Genomic DNA, 19036 nt, shown 5'->3' on the forward strand with positions numbered 1-19036 from the left:
CCAAAATAAGCCCCTGGAATTCCTAAGTAGTCTGTCAGCGATATGCCCAGTGAGAAGGAGCCCAGTCTTTGTGAAAGATGAAATTAAATTCCTGCTTGGCACAGTGTAGTGCATGGCCAGAGTGCAGTAAGTGGTTTTGTTTAAATTCGTGTATGACCATTTTATATACTAGGCAGCATATAATAAGTAAATAAATTCTAGGCAGTGTTGTTGTTAAGTACACAGATCCTAGAGCCAGAATGCCTTGGTTCAAATCCTGGTTTTGCCCTGTCCTAGGTGTGTGACCTCAGTCAAGTCATTTAACCCAGCTGTGCCTCAATTTCCTCATCTGCAAAATAGAGCAAGTAATATTATCTACCACATAAGATTGTTGTGAGAATTAAGTTATTTAATATATGCAAAAGGTTTATAACTTTCTGGCACAAAGGAAGTACTCTGTAAGTGTTAGCTGTAATTTTTATCATCACTATTATCATAATCTTTGGGACTGTGATAGAGAAATGTGGATTATGTGATAGTACAATGAAACGGGTTTACATCTGATTGAATACCCTAATCATTAAGAATTCTAAATATATTTTTCTATCCTGTTTTCTAAAGATAAACTCCCCTGTGTTTTATATTGTACTAACCTAGAGTATTAAGAGTGGATCTCAATGAGGAGAGAGGGGTCTAGTGGTATGTCACATTGGTGTATGGTGACATATATCTATCCTGATCAATACTTTCAGCACTAACATGGATGGAGACATAAAAACCATTCTTTTCAAGTTTATAGGTTACATAAAATTGTGAATGCTAATGTGATAGATGGCAGTCATGATTTGAAATTATTTTAAGATTAGAACAAACAAAAAGATCAACCATGATGGACTTTAACAGGATTATGACTAATAAAATGAATGAAGGTATTTCTACACAGCCTCTCCTTAAATGTCCTGGTATGCCAAAATGAAATGCCCCCGAGGTAACTCAGCCCCTTTTCAGATAACTCTCGTTCCTAAAAAGGGTTTTATTATGTTTAGTTAAAATTTGTGTCTCTGCATCTTCCAACTAGTGATTCATTTTCTATTATCTGGACTTTCACAGAATAAGTGTCTGCCCTATCCAACATAACAGGCATTCAAATATTTAGAGATAGTTATTAGGTACCTTCTTGTATTGTACAGTGTCACATTTTATTGTATACCACAGTCGTTAAGGGTGTGTAGTCTGCAGCCAGGCTGACTGAATTTGATTCCTAGCTTCACCACTTACTAGCTATGTGATCTTATTTTCTGTGCCTCAGTTTCAATAGTGATAAAAATAATACATCTATGTCAAAGGGTTGTGAATGTTAAGAGAGTTTTTAAAAATTTATTTATTTTTGGCTTCATTGGGTCTTCGTTGCCATGTGCGGGCTTTCTCTAGTTGCGGTGAGCAGGGGCTACTCTTCGTTGCGGTGTGCGGGCTTCTCATTGCAGCGGCTTCTCTTGTTGTGGAGCACGGGCTCTAGGTGCGCGGGCTTCAGTAGTTGTGGCACGCGGGCTCAGTAGTTGTGGCTCCCAGGCTCTAGAGCACAGGCTCAGTAGTTGTGGCGCACGGGCTTAGTTGCTCTGTGGCATGTGGGATCTTCCCGGACCAGGGCTCGAACCAGTGTCCCCTGCATTGGCAGGCAGATTCTTAACCACTGCACCACCAGGGAAGCCCTGAGAGTTTTAATATTTTTAAAGTTTTTAGACATACAGGTGTTATATACATGCTGACAGTAGTAGTAGTAGTAGTAGTAGTATAGTGGTGTTTCTTCATCATAGCTTAACATCAGACTCTAGAAGAGTTCTTGCTACAACAGTAATTTTTTTTTTTGAATTAGTGTCTGTTGGGCAAGGATGTTCAATTGTTAAATTACTTTATTTTTTAAAAAGATTTGTTTATTATTTATTTATTTTATTTTTGGCTGCGTCGGGTCTTAGTTGCGGCATGCGGGATCTTCATTGAGGCAGGCGGGATCTTTTGCTGCGGCGTGCCAGCTTCACTCTAGTTGTGGCGTGCGGGTTTTCTCTTCTCTGGTTGTGGTGCGCAGGCTCCAGAGCGCGTGGGCTCTGTACTTTGCAGCACACAGGCTCTCTAGTTGAGGCACGGGAGCTCGTTGTGACGCGCTGGCTTAGTTGCCCTGTGGCATGTGGGATCTTAGTTCCCTGACCAGGGATTGAACCCACGTCCTCTGCATTGGAAGGCGGATTCTTCACCACTGGACCAGCAGGGAAGTTCCACAGCAGTGATTCTTAAATGGGGTAAGGATAAGATGGGGCGATGGAGCATACTTCATGTTTTATCATACTTTTACATTAGAAGTACACTTTTTATAGTAGTAATCATGGATGAAAACTTGACAAAATCTTTTTGGCTATAGGGGATACGCAGAAGATAGACTTTAAGGCAGATGATGGCAACTACTACTACTGTGAAATAATAATAGTAGCTAATGTTTACAAGCACATACTGTGTGCCAGACGCTGAGCTAAGGCTTTACATGGATTATTCCATTCAAACCACATTTGTTAGATGATGAAACTAAGACTTGGAGACATAAAGGAATTTGTTCAAATTTTCATGGCTAGTTAGTGGTAGAAATGGGATTCATATTTAGGTAATATGATTTAGGGGCTGACCTCTATTTAATCACTACAGTATGCTAGCGGAGTGAGGTTAAAGATTTTTACTTTTCTCAAGATGGAGCATGGATAAAAAATATTGAGAAACACTGCCTTAGACATTTGGTTAGAGGTATTTATATAAGACAGAAGGAGAGATTTTGTTGAAGAATGTATGTACTCAACTGAAATTCAGGTAAAATATGTTAGTATTACTATTATTTACCAATGGGCTTTGCAATGTGTCAGTACTAACACTAATAATAATGGTTGCCTTGATTCTTTGTTCATGAATTTTACATTAGCTTTAAATAACTAGTCAGATACCTCCTTTCTCCTCCCTTGAGTTCTCATTGTGATATTTTATATTTTTTGTATGATTTTTTTTAATCTAGTGGAATAGATCCAGTGTCACAATATCTAGTGACTCCAGATATCAATTTGACTTTAAAGTATCTTTAAAACCGCAAGGGCAGTATTTAGCGCCTTTGCTTCTTTCTAGTATGATGATATCTATCTACCATGTGTTTGGCTGGTTAAGTTGAATTATGCAAGATGGTTCAGTACTTCAAGAATTAAACAGTTAAAAAGCAAAGCGGAATTTATGTTATGTATATTTTACCACAGTGTAAACAAAACAAAAAAGCAAAGCACAGTCAGAGTAGGGAGGGAGAGATGGATTATAAAGTGGTATGAGGAAACTTGAGAGTGAGGGATATGTTTATTAATTTTGATGATTTCACAGGTATATAATGTTAACACTCATTAAATTATACACTTTTAAATATATGGTTTATTGTATGTCAATTATAGTTCATTCAGTAAAGCTGTAAAAATATTATAGCACACATAATCCTCTCCCCCACCGCCCCTGACACACACACACAGAGCAAAGACTTCTGAGAAGTTCCTATAAACATGTCTTTGGATGTGTTAAGTATTTTTCTATTAAACTTTAAGGAATTTTAACTTGAAGTCATGGAAAGTAACTGGTGAGAATATGACATGACATTTATTCCCTTGATTTATTTTGGCATCCTTAAAACTCTATTTTGTATCATGAATGAAAAGTACAGGTGACTTAAGCACCACCTTATTTGTAATGTCAGAAGAGAGATGAGCAGAGAATTAAAGAATTCTTTATTGCTTACGTTGAAAACTTATCAGGAAATCCTAGCAAAACTTTTCCAGTAGGAAAGATCTGTACAGCTGACAAATCAGGCAGCTTTGGAATCAGGCCAATAGCCATGTCAGTTCTATTTGATTGGTGCTGGGACCTTGTTTACCTTTAAGTGACTGTGACCTTTTATTCCACTGTTCAGTTAGGCTGGTCTGACTTAAGTTTGCAAAAACTTAAGGAACGCATGCCGTGGAAAGAATGTTCTTGATTGAGGGAAGCAGCAGTAATGATGAGACAGTTTCTTTAAAAAATTTGTGAATTTCTGGGAGACAGCATCCTGGCTTTCTCATTTACTAGCTGTGTGATCTCTGGATAGGTTGCTTAACCTCCCTGATCCTTAGTTTTCTCACTTGTAAATTGGGACTAAAAATACCTGCTTCTCAGGTTATATGGGTTAAATGAGAATAATGTATATAAAGTACCTAGCACAGTGCTTGGCACTGGTAATATTGAAAAAAAAATAGTCATTATTATGAATTTGCTGTTATTATCTTACTTTTTTGCAACACATTTAGATTCCTAAAACATACTTCTTGGAATATATGTATCATCTACACTGATTCAAAGAGTTAGGAAGGAGAGGAAATCTGTTTCTAGAGACCCCAAAGGACAACCTTAGATGAGGGCCTGTCTGTGTAGAAAATGGTTATTGAACATTTTTAAAAGTAAACGTTTTACTTTTTTTTTTTTTTTATAAATTTATTTATTTATTTATATTTTTTATTTTTGGCTGCGTTGGGTCTTCGTTGCTGCGCGCGGGCTTTGTCTAGTTGCGGCGAGCGGGGACTACTCTTTGTTGTGGTGCGCGGGCTTCTCATTGTGGTGGTTTCTCTTGTTGAGGAGCATGGGCTCTAGGTGTACGGGCTTCAGTAGTTGTGGCTCGCGGGCTCTAGAGCGCAGGCTCAGTAGTTGTGGCACACGGGCTTAGTTGCTCCGTGGCATGTGGGATCTTCCCGGACCAGGGCTCGAACCCATGTCCCCTGCATTGGCAGGCGGATTCTTAACCACTGCACCACCAGGGAAGTCCACACGTTTTACTTTAAAAAAAAAAAAAAAGTGAAGCCTTTAGAAAAGTTGCAAGAATATTAAAATGAACTCCTTTATGCCTGACTCAGCTTCATACATTGATAACATTTTGCCATATTTACTTTACCTTTTTATATGTAATATAATATACACATTTTTCTTTCTTTTTTTTTTTTTTTTTGCTGAGGTTAAGTTGCAGAGATCATAACCCTTTATCCCTAGATACTTCAGCATAAAAAAACAATGGCAGTCTTTTATATAACAGTATAATGATCAACTTCAGGAAGTTTATTTTAACATTGATATATATTATTATCTGATACGGAATCCATATTTTAATTTTACTGATTGTCCTAATAACTATCCTTTATAACAATTTCTCCCCCAATCTAGAATTATGCGTTACATTTAGTTGTCATTTCTTTGGTCTCTTTTAACCTGGAACAGTCCCTCAGCCTTTCATTGTTTTTCATGATTGACATTTTTTTGAAGAATACAGCCTTGTTGTTTTGTAGAATGTCCTTTAGTTGAGGTTTGTCTGATTGTTCCTCATAAATCCATACAGGTTATGCATTTTTGGAAGATGATGTGTCCTCAGTGCCTCACATCAGGAGGCATTATTGGTGACGTTAATAAGCTTTAATTACTTAGCTGAGAGATTTTTTTCACTTTTTTTTTTTTACATTATTAATAGTGTACATTTTAAAATTTTATTTATTTTTTTTATACAGCAGGTTCTTATTAGTTATCCATTTTATACATATTGGTGTATATATGTCAATCCCAATCTCCCAATTCAGATTTTTTTCACTTTAAAGGTAACTCTTTTTACTTTGTAATTAATAAGTCATTGATGGGGAGATATTTACTTTGAAACTGTTCCTAAACAAACTTTCCTCCAATGGTTTTGCAATCCTAAGGAGCATTTTTTATCATAAACATGTGGTTTCCTCACCTTGATTGAAGTCTTCTTGAGAAAATAACTTTTACTTTAAAAATTATGTTATAATACCTTGTGCACAATAAATACTCAATATTATTGACTGCCTGACCTTGAGCTACCTGACACCAGATTGCTGATTATATTTCTCATAATGGATTTTGTCTACCTACTCTGAGAATTTAACAGATATTTGCAGCAAAGTCCTCTTGTATGCAAATTAGAAACGGTCATTAACTGAACTGATTAGGCATTCTTAGCAGGCCTCTCAGACCAGTGAGATGGGAGTAGTAAATCTGACCTCTGGATATTTCAAAAGAATAATTAATAACAATAATGAAGAAAATCTCTGATCATCATCACTGGAAAAACTTATTAAATATATAGTACCCTCCTTTCATTTTATTTTAATTTGTGATGAAAATACATTTTAATTTTAATTGAATATGTGATGAAAGGAAGTTTCTGGGTGGTGTTCATCTTTCACTTTAGATTCTGACATTTTTTCATACCAGCCTAATACTTAGCCATGACTCATGGTGTGTTTCTTTCAGTCTCTAAGAATTAGGTTAGGTTTCTTGTAGATCTTATCACATTGCCACTTGGAATTTAGTGGGAGGAAAGAAAGAAAGGCACAATTTCGACTGTTTAGATAAACATCTATTCTGGAGGGCTTATTAGAGGCAGTGAGGCAGAGTAGAAAGTCCTCATTCTGTCTAGTATTTTGTTTTGTTTTCTGCTTCTGCTATAAGGATCTTTTTTCCACCTTTCACTGTACTACATCTTGGGCAGAGATGGCAGTTGATCATTGAAGTTCCTCTATCTCCAATTTCTGGCTGATATCTAAAATTTCATCATTATCAAGAAATTAATTTATTTGTGCAAATTATGTTACCTAAGAAAAATGCAGATATCCTTGTACGGGATTGGAGGTGTAGCACAAGCCAACATCTAAACATGAAACATCAAATATTCAGAACTTTTCTGTAATAGTTAGTTGCTAGACACTTTCTGCTAAATGAGACAATAATAAATAAGTTTTTCCTTGGGGGAAGGAGAAGCCTGGGTGGGGTTTTAGTAGTTGGGGACTCTGAGCAAGCTTAAGGTGCTAAGACTCAAAGAGGGAGGGGAAATGAATTGAAAAAGGAAGAGGAAGGACATTTAAAAGATACAAGTACACTTACTCTACAATTTTCATAGCTCTCATCCTGGAGGAGTGGTCTCTGAAATATACAGAGCATTTAGAGTTAAGAAATCCATGCTTTGTTAAACCAGGAATCGCTGGTGGCCATCCTTTTAAAAAAAAAAGGCTCTTTTCTCCGTCTGTACCGAAGACATACCTTTCACATTTCCTTGCACCTGTCATACTTCTAGGTGTCCTAGAGATATGATGTAAGAGTAGTGGAAAGTCTGTATAACTAACTTTCTCAGCCAAGTTCTTCCAGGTTTTTGCATGCAGTCAGGATATGAAATTAGCAGTTGGTATACAGGCTGTATTGGTTGGGAAATAATTTACAAGGTCCAGGTGATTAATTGTGCCATTGTTCCACAGAGAGGCATTTCAGTGTTTCTACTAGAGCCTGGGTTTTGTGAAGCTTTGCTGTTTTTGCCGGGTGCAATTGGTTCATCTTTGTGAAATGTGTGCTATGGAATTGATATGACGTGCATCCATATTAACATCTCTGAAATACTGGTGACAGGCTTTTCCCACCCCAATGAGACAAAAATTCTTTTTCACTTTCTATCACCAGTTAGAAGAAGATGGATGCACAGAATTCAGCCAAAGTCAACATGAGGAAGAGGAGGAAAGAGATACCTGGACCCAATGGGGCAGCAGAGGATGATGGAATTCCTTCAAAAATGCCACGCTGTGCAATTGTAAGTAAGGAAGAGATTTCTTTGTTGAACACTTAACCTGGCAGGAGGAGGGTAGAAACTGATATGACACTGACAATATCAACATTACAAGTCTTCTTAAATAATGGAAAGAATGAATAGTAAGTGTGAATGGTAACTTTCCACCAGTTGTTGGAACTCTTATGCAGATTATAACTCACAGCTCAGTTGTAAGAGCTTTACACTGGAATTGAAAAAAGAATGTTAGGAAAATTTGGAGGTTGTACATATATTAGGCAAAAGATCAAATTCAAACTAATGAAATAGAGAAATTGTAGCTCCAGGCAGTGATCTGATCTTAGCATCATCTCATGGTGTTTAGTTTTCTGTGTCTTACTGTCTTTTCTCTCATATCACTCCTCCACTCTATTACTGGTTATATCTTAGATGAGAACCTTTTTCTGTTACTGCCTACCTTATGTTCCTTTATCTCTGGGATGTTATCTTTGTATTTCCTAACCACTTCCAAGCCTTTGATGAAAGACCCCTTTCCAAACGGCTCATCCTGTCTCAGGTTGGTACCCTTCCTGAAGCTTCCCCTAAAAAAAATATGTCAAAGAATATTTATACACAGTTGGAGTTATTATTGATATACAGTGTTGTTATGAAATCCATGTTTTAAAATCCCAGTGACAGAGTTATATGTTTCTGTATGGTTTGTACCTATATTGACCATTAGCCATTGATCCAACTGCAGTTTCCACTGGTTACTTTTGGAGCTTCATAACCCAAAAGGAAAAACATTTCTACTCGGACACAATTACTAGTTGTTCTAAACCAATATTCTATCTTGAGCAATAAAAGCAACTGGACTCCACAAATAGTAGGTATATGCTTCAGGCCTGATATTGATGATTATGTTGGGGGCAAGTGTATTAGTTTTCTATTGCTGTTGTAACAAATTACCACAAATTTAATGGCCTAAAACAATACAGATATATTATCTTACAGTTCTAGGGGTCACAAGGCTGAAATGGGTCTTAAAAGTCTAAAATCAAGTGTTGTTAGGGCTGGAGGTTCTAGGGGAAAAACTGTTTCCTTGCCTTTTCCAGCTTCTAGAAGTTGCCCGTATTGCTTTGCTCAGGGGCCAGCCAGCAATCACAACACTCTGACCACTGCTTCTGTCATCACATCTCCTTCTGATTCTGAATCCCCTGCCTCCTTTATTCACTTGTAAAGACCCTTGTAATTACATTGGACATACTTGGCTAATCCAGGATAATCTGTCTATCTTAAAATCCTTTAATCACATTTGCAAAGCCCCTTTTGCCATGTAACATAGTCACAGGTTCTAGAAAGTAAGATGTAGACATCCTTAGGGGGCCATTATTCTTTTTTTTTTTTTTTTTCAAATTTTATTTTGCCACTTCATAATTTAGAGCCTTGTGATGAAGACTCAGAAAAACTCTTTAACAGCTTTACCAGTGAGACATAGGGAAATGCTTAAGTTTCTCCATCGAGAATAAGTTGATCTGGGAGAGAGGGACCTTGGATTGCAGTGAATCGGCAGTTACACATGTTCTGCTATGGAAAGAACTTTGGTAAACAGGCTTAGCTCAGCAGCAATCACAGGACCATGCCTCTTGCCTGTGTAAACGTGTAGAATGGCATTTTTTTTTTTTTTTTTTTTATGGCTGTGTTGGGTCTTCGTTTCTGTGTGAGGGCTCTCTCTAGTTGCGGCAAGCGGGGGCCACTCTTCATCGCAGTGCACGGGCCTCTCACTATCGCGGCCTCTCTTGTTGCGGAGCACAGACTCCAGATGCGCAGGCTCAGTAATTGTGGCTCACGGGCCCAGTTGCTCCGCGGCATGTGGGATCTTCCCAGACCAGGGCTCGAACCCGTGTCCCCTGCATTGGCAGGCAGATTCTCAACCACTGCACCGCCAGGGAAGCCCCGGTCATTATTCTTTACAGCAAGTAAACTCAGAAAAGACTCAGCAGTCAACAAAACAGGGTTTTTTTTTTTTGGCTGCTTTGGGTCTTTATTGCTGCGCGCGGGCTTTCTCTGGTTGCGGTGAGCGGGGGCTACTCTTAGATGCGGTGCGCAGGCTTCTCATTGTGGTGGCTTTTCTTGTTGCAGAGCATGGGCTCTAGGCGCGCGGGCTTCAGTAGCTGTGGCTCACGGGCTCTAGAGCACAGGCTCAGTAGTTGTGGCGTACGGGCTTAGTTGCTCCGCGGCATGTGGGATCTTCCCGGACCAGGGATTGAACCCATGTCCCCTGCATTGGCAGGTGGATTCTTAACCAGTGTGCCACCAGGGAAATCCCTAACAGGGCATTTTTAATTTCTGAATGTTTCTTAGAGAATTCAGGTTAAGGAGATGGTGGTGGGCACCAATTCAGCACTGTCACTTGGAGTAGGGACAAGTTATAACCAAGTAGGTAATACTCTGAGCCAATCACCATAGCCACGAATAGACCAAACAAGGCCAGTCTTAGTGGAATGGGCTCTGAGAAGACTTAAATTTCTTGGTTCTTAGAATCTAAGGAATTTCAATGCTTTAAGTTACTCTGCTTCATATATTCATGTCACAGATCAGTTAAGTGGCTTGCTACCTATTTCACATTCCTCTCTGGTACACACTGGCTATTTAACATGGGCTAATGGTCAAAGATTCACTCACCCAACAGGCTGGACTGACTCTAATGAAGAGTGTCTGCTAAATAAACTTGTGTGTCATCTCCACTGTACACATGTGCTTTCTATCTCTGAATCCCTTTCAACTCTGTAGCAAAAACGAACAAGGTTTTTTCTTTTTTTTTTATGACAGCTTTACTGAGATCATAAATCCACCCATTTAAACTGTACAATTCAATGGTTTTTAATATATTCACAGAGTTGTGCTACCATCACCACAGCCAGTTTTAGAATATTTTTATCGTCCCCAAAAGAAGCCCCATACCCATTAGCAGTCACTCCCCATTTCCTCCCAACCTCCCCAAGTATTTGGTAGCTGGGTTGGTAGGTCAGGATAAAATGGATGAAGGGAGAGAAAAGAGTTAAGGAGGAAAAATTAAGGGATAACTTTATGGCTAGTTTGTCTATAAGTATAAAGAATTTACTGAAACATGTTTCTAAAGGTAAAATCAAAAGGATCACAGAAATATTTATAAAGAATAGACATTTAGCCTATCTTAATATTTGTCATATGTATGAATAAGTCACAGAGTACTTAAACTCTGAGGTTAATTGACTGAAGTTCTGCTTATGGAGCTAGATCTTACAATCTCATTTCAAACTACATATATTGAGAACCTCTGTGTGTCATTTGCTATGCATTGGGATGCAAAGATGCAAAGGTGGCCTTGCCCTTAAGAAGCTCATAGACAAATAGGGGAAAGAGACAAATAATTAAGATACAGTATAAAAAGGTCCAAATAGAAGTAAGTTAGAGGTACAGTGACCCTCTAGAGGAGCAACAGATTAACTTTGACCGAGGGGTGGGACAGTGGTTTTGGAAAAGCTTCATTGAGGAGATTATTTCAGAGTTGAACTTTGAAGGCTAAATAGGAATTCAAGAAATGGACAAGAGATGGAGTACAACTTCAGAAGTGTGAAATAATACTATGTTTAGCAAACTACAAGTAACATTACTGGAGCTTAAAGTTCAGAATAAGAATCTACAATAGATAAGGTAAAGCAAGGGCCTACTCATGAAGGATCTTGTATGCTGTGCTAAGGAATTTGAACTTTATCCTGTAGGTAATATGATCAGATATACAATTTAGAAGATCATCCTGATTGCTTTGGAAAGGAACAGTTGAAACAGGGATAGACAGAAGCCACAGGACTAGTTGTGAGATTATTGTAATGATTCAGGTTAGAAATGATGAAGGATTAAACTAAGGCAGTAGATACAGAGAGGACAAGATAAACTTTAAGTTTTTAAGACGTGAAATAGACAATTCTTGGAAATTATCAGGATGCAGAGGGTGAGAGGTGTTAAGGATGACTGCTAGGTTTCAGCCTTAGGTAGTTTGTGTAGATGGGGTGCTTCTCATTCAGATGAAAAATACAGGAAGAAGAGCTGTTTTAGGAGAAAGGCGATGGGTTTAGTACATGTTCAACTTAGAAGGTCTATGAGGCATCCAAATAGTAGTTAAATAGGTGAGCTCATTGTTTACGTCCATTGAAATGGCAACAGGAATCAGGGAGAATGATTGTTTTTCTTTTTCTTTCTGCTCTGTTCCTTATCCCTTCTTTCTCACACCACATGGTATTCCTCTTGAATCTAGAGCCTTTTTCCTGGCATTATTGAAATAATTTGGAACTCAGGAGGGCATGTTACCATTTGTGCAGAATGTTTGGGTAAATGGGAAATGTTTCTCTGTGCCATTCTGAAACTTTTTGCTGAAAAATGTTTACGAATCCTTGGAAATAGAATACATACTGGGAAGCCAATATCAAGTTCTAGTATTATATTATTTGAGTTATCTCCTCTTTCCTATTAGTGAGGACACCAGAATCTCTTCTTCTCTTTCACGAGAATTTTGAGTAGTGAGTTAATATATGTGAACATAATCAGGAGAAAGTTTTTATGGAAGCAATATTGCATCCAGAAGTTCATTCATAATTTGGGAGATGATGATCATTATAAGTTTTAATTTTTAGTTATAATAGTATTAGTTATAATTTGCATAGACTTAGAAACTTTATATAGCATTTAGAAGCTAACCTCTTAGATTAATACAATTTAGTTAATTTTGTTAGTATAATGAAACCTGTGTTCCATAGAGTGGAAGAGAAAATGAGCTAATGTAGATTTGTTGAGTGCCTACTCATATGTGTAACATTGTGCTAGTTACTTTGCATATGCTATTTTATTTAATCCTCATAGCAACCTTATGGAGCAGGTATTACTATCTTCCATTTTTTTAAAAATTACTTAATTACTTAATTAATTTATTTTTGGCTGCATTGGGTCTTCGTTGCTGCGCGCCAGCTTTCTCTGGTTGTGGTGTGTGGGCTTCTCATTGCGGTAGCTTCTCTTGTTGCGGAGCACGGGCTCTAGGCATACGAGCTTCAGTAGTTGTGGCGCACGGGCTCTAGGCGCACGAGCTTCACTAGTTGTGGCACGCGGGATCAGTAGTTGTGGCTTGCGGGCTCTAGAGCGCAGGCTCAGTAGTTGTGGCGCACAGGCCTAGTTGCTCTGCAGCATGTGGTATCTTCCCGGACCAGGGCTCGAGCCCGTGTCCCTTGCATTGGCAGGCGGATTCTTAACCACTGTGCCACCAGGGAAGTCTGATCTTCCATTTTATAGCAGGTGAAATGAAAGCTGTAGAAGCTTGCTGTGATTTCACAGCTATGAAGTGATAGAGCTGGGATTTAGATCTAAGTTTTTTTCAAGTCCTAAACCCTTGCCCTTTCATTTATACTTTGCTACCAGAGAGTCAAAAGACTTGAAAGCAGTATTATTCCATAGAATTCCTTTGAGGTTAAAATGAAGGAGGTTTGTTTTAGGAGAACACAGGTAGAAATACTTAGTCCTACTTTTATATAAACATCAGCTTTTAGAGACAATGTTCTCTAACTGAGAAGAGAATAATAGGGTGTTTTAAAAAATACTACTCATTCTAACAGGAGGCAGCTCTAGAGAGTTAAAGATTTTGCTGATCTGTTTTAGCTGAAGAACCTTAGGTTTCATTCTCTATACTTAGGAGGGATCGATTCAGCACAAATTCTAGCCAGGAGGGACAGTTGCATTTGCCTTCTGCCTTGGAATGTACACAGTATACAAGGAAGATGGAAGAAACAGAGTTATGAAAGATAGGATACGTAATGTATCTCTTAAAATTGAGATAAAATTCACATACATAAAGTTCACCATTTTAATCATTTTAAAGTGTACAATTCAGTGGTTTTAATACTGAAAATTCACAGTGTTGTACAACCATCACCACTATCTAATTCCAGAACATTTTTATCACCACAAAAAGAGACCCTGTACCTATTAGCAGTCATTCCGTCATTCCCCTCTTCCCTCTACTCCCTGGCAACTGCTAATCTACTTTCTCTCTCTAGGGATTTGCCTATTCTGGACATTTCATATAATCACACAATGCGTGGCCTTTTATGCCTGGCTTTTATTTATTTATTTATTAAAATATGTATTTATTTATTTATTTTGGCTGTGCAAGGTCTTAGTTGCGGCACGTGGGATCTTTTAGTTGCAGAACGTGGGATGTTTTAGTTGCTGGCTCTTAGGTGCACCATGCAGGCTCTTAGGTGCGGCATGCATGTGGGATATAGTTTCCTGAGCAGGGATCAAACCCGGGCCCCCTGCATTGGGAGCGTAGAGTCTTACCCACTGGACCACCATAGAAGTCTCTGGCTTCTTTTATTTAGCACAATGTTTTCAAGGTCCACCCAGGTGGTAGTGTTTATTAATACTTCATTCCTTTTATAGGTGAATCCATATAGACATACTACTTTGTTTATCCATTCATCAGTTGTTGGACATTTGGATTATTTCCGCTTTTTGGCTATTGTGAATAATGTTCTGACTATTATTCATGTACAAGGTTTTTTTTAAAGATATGTTTTCAGTTCTCTTGCTTATATACCTAGGATTGTAATTTCTAGGTCATATATATCCTTTGTTTAACATTTTGAAGAACTGTTTTCCAAAGCTGTGTGCTAGTTTACATTCACAGCAGTGTACAGAGGTTCCAGTTTCTCCACATCCTTGCCATCACTGTTGTTGCCTGTCTTTTTGCTTTTAGCCATCCTAGTGGATGTGAACCAGGGTCTCATTGTGGTTTTGATTTGCATTTCCATAATGCCTAATATTGTTGAGCACCTTTTCATGTGTTTTTTGGCCATTAGTAGATCTTTTTTGGAGAAATGTCTGGATACCTCTTTTTCCTTAACTCTTCTCTTCCCTCTTCTGCTTCCCTTCCATTCACCAGGACCTAACCCTAGATCTTTCAGTTTCTGTTAATTCTTTGTTTTTCTTCCTGGACCTATTAACTTGGCCTTCTAAAGATTAAAGTTTCTAGCTTGATCTGGGCTGAATATAGTGCTCAGTAGTTCCATTAATCATTTGCTGATGCTCAAATATATACATTTCCCACAACAGCTATTCCAAATATTTTGTACTTTCCTCAAGTTTTCTGTCTCATTCCAAGGTCCCTGTTCTTTATAGGGAACTTTACTTTCTTCTTTACTATACTGAGAAAATTGAGGGCATCAGAATATAAGTTTATACATCTTTCCTCCTTTACATCCAATATTATCCTTTTATCACCTTTCCTTTCTTCTGCTTTCAGAAAAATGTGATCCTAATTACTTATAGGGCCAACAGCTTCCCCGCTGCTCTCCTTTGAGGCCATTCCCTGTCATTCTTCTAGACTCTTCCTTCCTTAATTATCTGTTTTTTTCCTTCTCTTGATATTTTCAATCTCTTCGGCTCCTCTTCCTTTGTCTTAGACATGTACAGATATCCTCAACTTTTAAGAAAACCTGCTACTTGATCCTTCTGTCCCCTCTAGGTACCTTTCTGTTTTTCTCATTCCCTTTATGGCTATACATCTCTAATGAGAGATTATTACTAATCTGTTTCCTTGTCTTCCAATTTTCTTAAAGGCACTGGTGTTCTGACTTTCACTAATATATTCTAGGAGGTCTCCAATAGTCATTTGAATCTCCAGATTCAAAGACTGTCAGTTCTCATTTTCTTTGATCTCTACTCCTTTTTAAGAAACTTCTCTATTCCTGCTGATGGTACCACAGTCTTATTTTCCTCAGTTCAAAAGCTCAGTTATTATAAACTCCTCTCTCAAGTGATAGTATATTTTCTCTTTACCATGTCCTACCTATTCTTCCTTCACAGAATCTTTTAACTGTCACTCTCTCTATTCCCACTGCAATATTAACGGAAAAATCAACAAATCCATTTCTTCCTCCCTGTAATAACCTCTGAACTGATCTCTTTCTAAGTATGCAGAATAACCAGTGGTGTCCTGATAAACTGGGGGGAACAAACCTCTGATATATAGCATTTACTGATTTCTGTGGCTGATTTCAAACTACCAGCCCTCAAAATATGTGAATATTTAAAAACTGACTCCAGCACACCATTGATAATAAATTTCAGAGAACACAGTAAGGCTGTCTTTTATCTACATGTACTATTGTTAATAAGCACAACTTTTTCTATTTGTTTCATATATTTTATATTATGTATAAATATATTTATATATAAACAACTTCATTGAGATATAGTTCATATACCATTATAATTCACCTACACATGTAGAGTGTTCAATTCAGTGGTTTTCAGAATATTCACAGACTTGTGCAACCATCATCATGATACATTTTAGAGCATTTTCATCACTCCAGAGAGAGACCCTGTACCCATCAGCAGTCACTCCCCATTTCTCCCCAACCCTTCCATCCCAGTTTAACCCCTAATCTACTTTCTGTCTGTAAATTTTCCTATTCTTGGACATTGCATATAAATGGAGTCATACAATAAGTCGCCTTTTGTGGCTGCCTTCTTTCACTTAGCATAATTTTTTCAAGGTTCATCCATGTTATAGCAGGTATCAGTACTGCATTCCTTTTTATGGCTGAATGGCATTTCTTTCTTGAGGTATAACTTACATACAGTAGAGTGCACAGACCTTAAGTGTACAGCTCAGTAAATGTTTATATATGTGTACATCCATGTAATCACTGGCACACCTAGGAGACTCCCTCACGCTCCTGCTAGTCAGTAGTCTCTTTCCCCAGATTTTTTTTTCTTTGTTCTCTGACTTCTATTAACCATAGATTAGCTTTGCCTGTTTTTGACCTTCGTATAGATAGAATCATAGAATGTCTATTATTTTGTGACTAGCATATACTTTTAGAAACACAAATTGGCAACTCTTTGGGTACTAACTTCCAGAGGATAAATTGTTTTTTCTAATTTAATCTGTAGGTAAATTTCTAATAACTTCAGAAAATCACACATTTGTGTCCTTGGTCTATTCTTAACCTTTTTTTAAAAACGTTCTAAAAAAGGATAACACACACACATCTCCTAAAAATGTTTTTCTTATAACTTTAGCATATTTTAAACTAAGCTTATATAAGTGCTCTTTAAAAGAAATATGTTTTAATTTTAAAGCCTTATTTTAAAAATCTATCCTTATCTGAAATCAAAACAAAACAATGTCTTCCCAGTTTCTGAATTTAGCCCAGTCACAATGTGATCTATGTGTAATTTAAAAATCTAAGTAAACATCACTATAGCCCAACAGAAATTAAAAGAATTGTAAGGGAATATTATGAACAATTTCATGCCAAAAAATGTGACAATTTAGATGAAATAGACATATTCCTAGAAAGAGACAAATTACCAAAACTGACCCAAGAAAAAAACAGAAAATCTGAATAGACCTATGCCAAGTAAAGTATTGAATTGTCTTTAAAAAAATCTTCCTACAAAGACAAAGTCAGACACAAATGACTTCACTGGTGAATTCTATCAGACATTTAAGGAAGAAATAATATCAATCCTATCCACTTTCAGAGAATAGAGGAAAGAACATTTCCTAACCAATTTTATGAGGCCAGATAGCAAAGACAGGCAAAAACAGCACAAGAAAAGAACATTATAGTTCAAAATCCCTCACAAACTTAGATGCAAAAGTCCTTAACAATATATTAACAAATTGAATCCAAGAACATATAAAAAGATTTATACAATGTGACCAAGAAGAATTTCACTCAGGAATGCAAGGTTGGCTTAACATTCTAAAATCAATTAATCGAATACACCATAATTAATAAAATAAAAGACAAAACCAAAATATGATTGTTTCAATAATGTAGAAAAAGCATGTGACAAAATCCAATGCTCGTTCATTAAAAAACTCTCAACAGGGAATTCCCTGGCGGTCCAGTGGTTAGGACTCAACGCTTTCACTGCCGTGGCCTGGGTTCGATCCCTGGTCGGGGAACTAAGATCTCATAAGCCTCATGGCACAGCCAAAAAAAACCCAACTCTCAATGAACTACGAAATGAAGAGAGATTTCTCAACCTGATAAAGGGCATCTAAGAAAAACCTACAGCTAAGATAATACTTAGTGTTGAAAGATTGCATGCTTCTCCCCTAAGACTGGGAACAAGGCAAGGATATTTATCCTTGCCACCTCTATTCAGCATTGTACTAGAGGTTTCAACTAGTGCAATAAGGGATAATAAAAGGAAGTTAAATCCATCCAGATTGGAAAGGAATAAGTTAAACTGTCTTTATTCACAGGCAACATGATCTCATATGTAGACAGTCCTAAGGAATCTACCAAACAAACTGCTAGAACTGATCATTGAGTTTAACAAAGCCACAGGAGATGAGTCAACTGAAATTACTCACACTGATACACATACACACATACAAATCAATTGCATTTCTATATACTGGCAAGGACAATCCAAAAATAAAATTAAGAAAACAGTTACAAAAGCATCAAATAGAATAAAATACTTAGGAATCGATTTAACAAAAGCTCTTAAGTAAGGCTTTCCTCTAAGGAGGAAAGAGCATACCTACGTTTTTATTTCAGCATTGCCTCTGAGTAATTGCATGCAATTCATATAACTTCTCTGAACCTCATTTTCCTCATCTTTAAATTGAGGATGCTAACTATTGTACTACTCGCCTCACAGGGCTGTTAATGAGAATTAGAACGTATTTACAGTGTAAAGCATTATACAGTGATGATCATACTTAAAGCACATGGCAGCTGTATGCCTTCCCAGTCCCATAGTTGAAGTGGTATGAAAAGGCACTTGTGAACCTTGGCAAATTCATCACATAGATCAGGGTTGGCTGTTCTGCCGTCTGGCAGAGGAGCTGTCATTCTGGACCCAGTTAGTTGGGACTATGCTTAGGTTCTCAGCCACCTTCCTCAGTCCTATCCTGAAATCACCATCAAGACATTTATCTTTCATGCCATGATTTGCCCATTTGGTAAAAGGTTGCAACTTTCACTTGTCATTTTGGAATACTTTTATCTTTTTTCTTTTTAAGGTTATGAACTTTTAGGAAAAATTTTAATCACAGCATGTTGAATAACTGATTATTCTTTAAAGCTGCCATTTTTTGAGTATTTTAGTTTATACCATTGAATTTTTCTTTTCCTTCACTTTCCTCTTCTTAAGGGCTTACGGCAGCCAGCGCCTTTTTCTGATGAAATTGAAGTAGACTTTAGTAAGCCCTATGTCAGGGTAACCATGGAAGAAGCCAGCAGAGGAACTCCTTGTAAGTAAATGACGAATTATTTTGTTGTTTTACTATTGTTTTTAGCATTCAATTGTACTTATCAAATGTACACCCACTCACTATATTCTTCCCTCAGTTTACCTGTAAAA

General features: G+C 37.5%; 1 protein-coding gene across 4 annotated transcripts in view; it reads left to right on the forward strand.

Moving 5' to 3' along the window:
- PCYT1A (phosphate cytidylyltransferase 1A, choline) overlaps positions 1-19036 on the forward strand; it is a 44234-nt gene that overhangs the window by 9239 nt on the left and 15959 nt on the right. For all 4 annotated transcript variants that reach the window (XM_007171614.2, XM_057545644.1, XM_007171615.2 and 1 more), the window contains 2 exons: positions 7531-7657; positions 18827-18926. In XM_007171614.2, coding sequence (XP_007171676.1) covers positions 7541-7657; positions 18827-18926 — 217 coding nt within the window. In that variant the 5' untranslated portion in view covers positions 7531-7540. The remainder of the gene's footprint in view (positions 1-7530; positions 7658-18826; positions 18927-19036) is intronic.

Source organism: Balaenoptera acutorostrata, chromosome 4 (genome assembly GCF_949987535.1).
Source record: "Balaenoptera acutorostrata chromosome 4, mBalAcu1.1, whole genome shotgun sequence".
In the NCBI taxonomy this organism is placed as follows: domain Eukaryota; kingdom Metazoa; phylum Chordata; class Mammalia; order Artiodactyla; family Balaenopteridae; genus Balaenoptera; species Balaenoptera acutorostrata.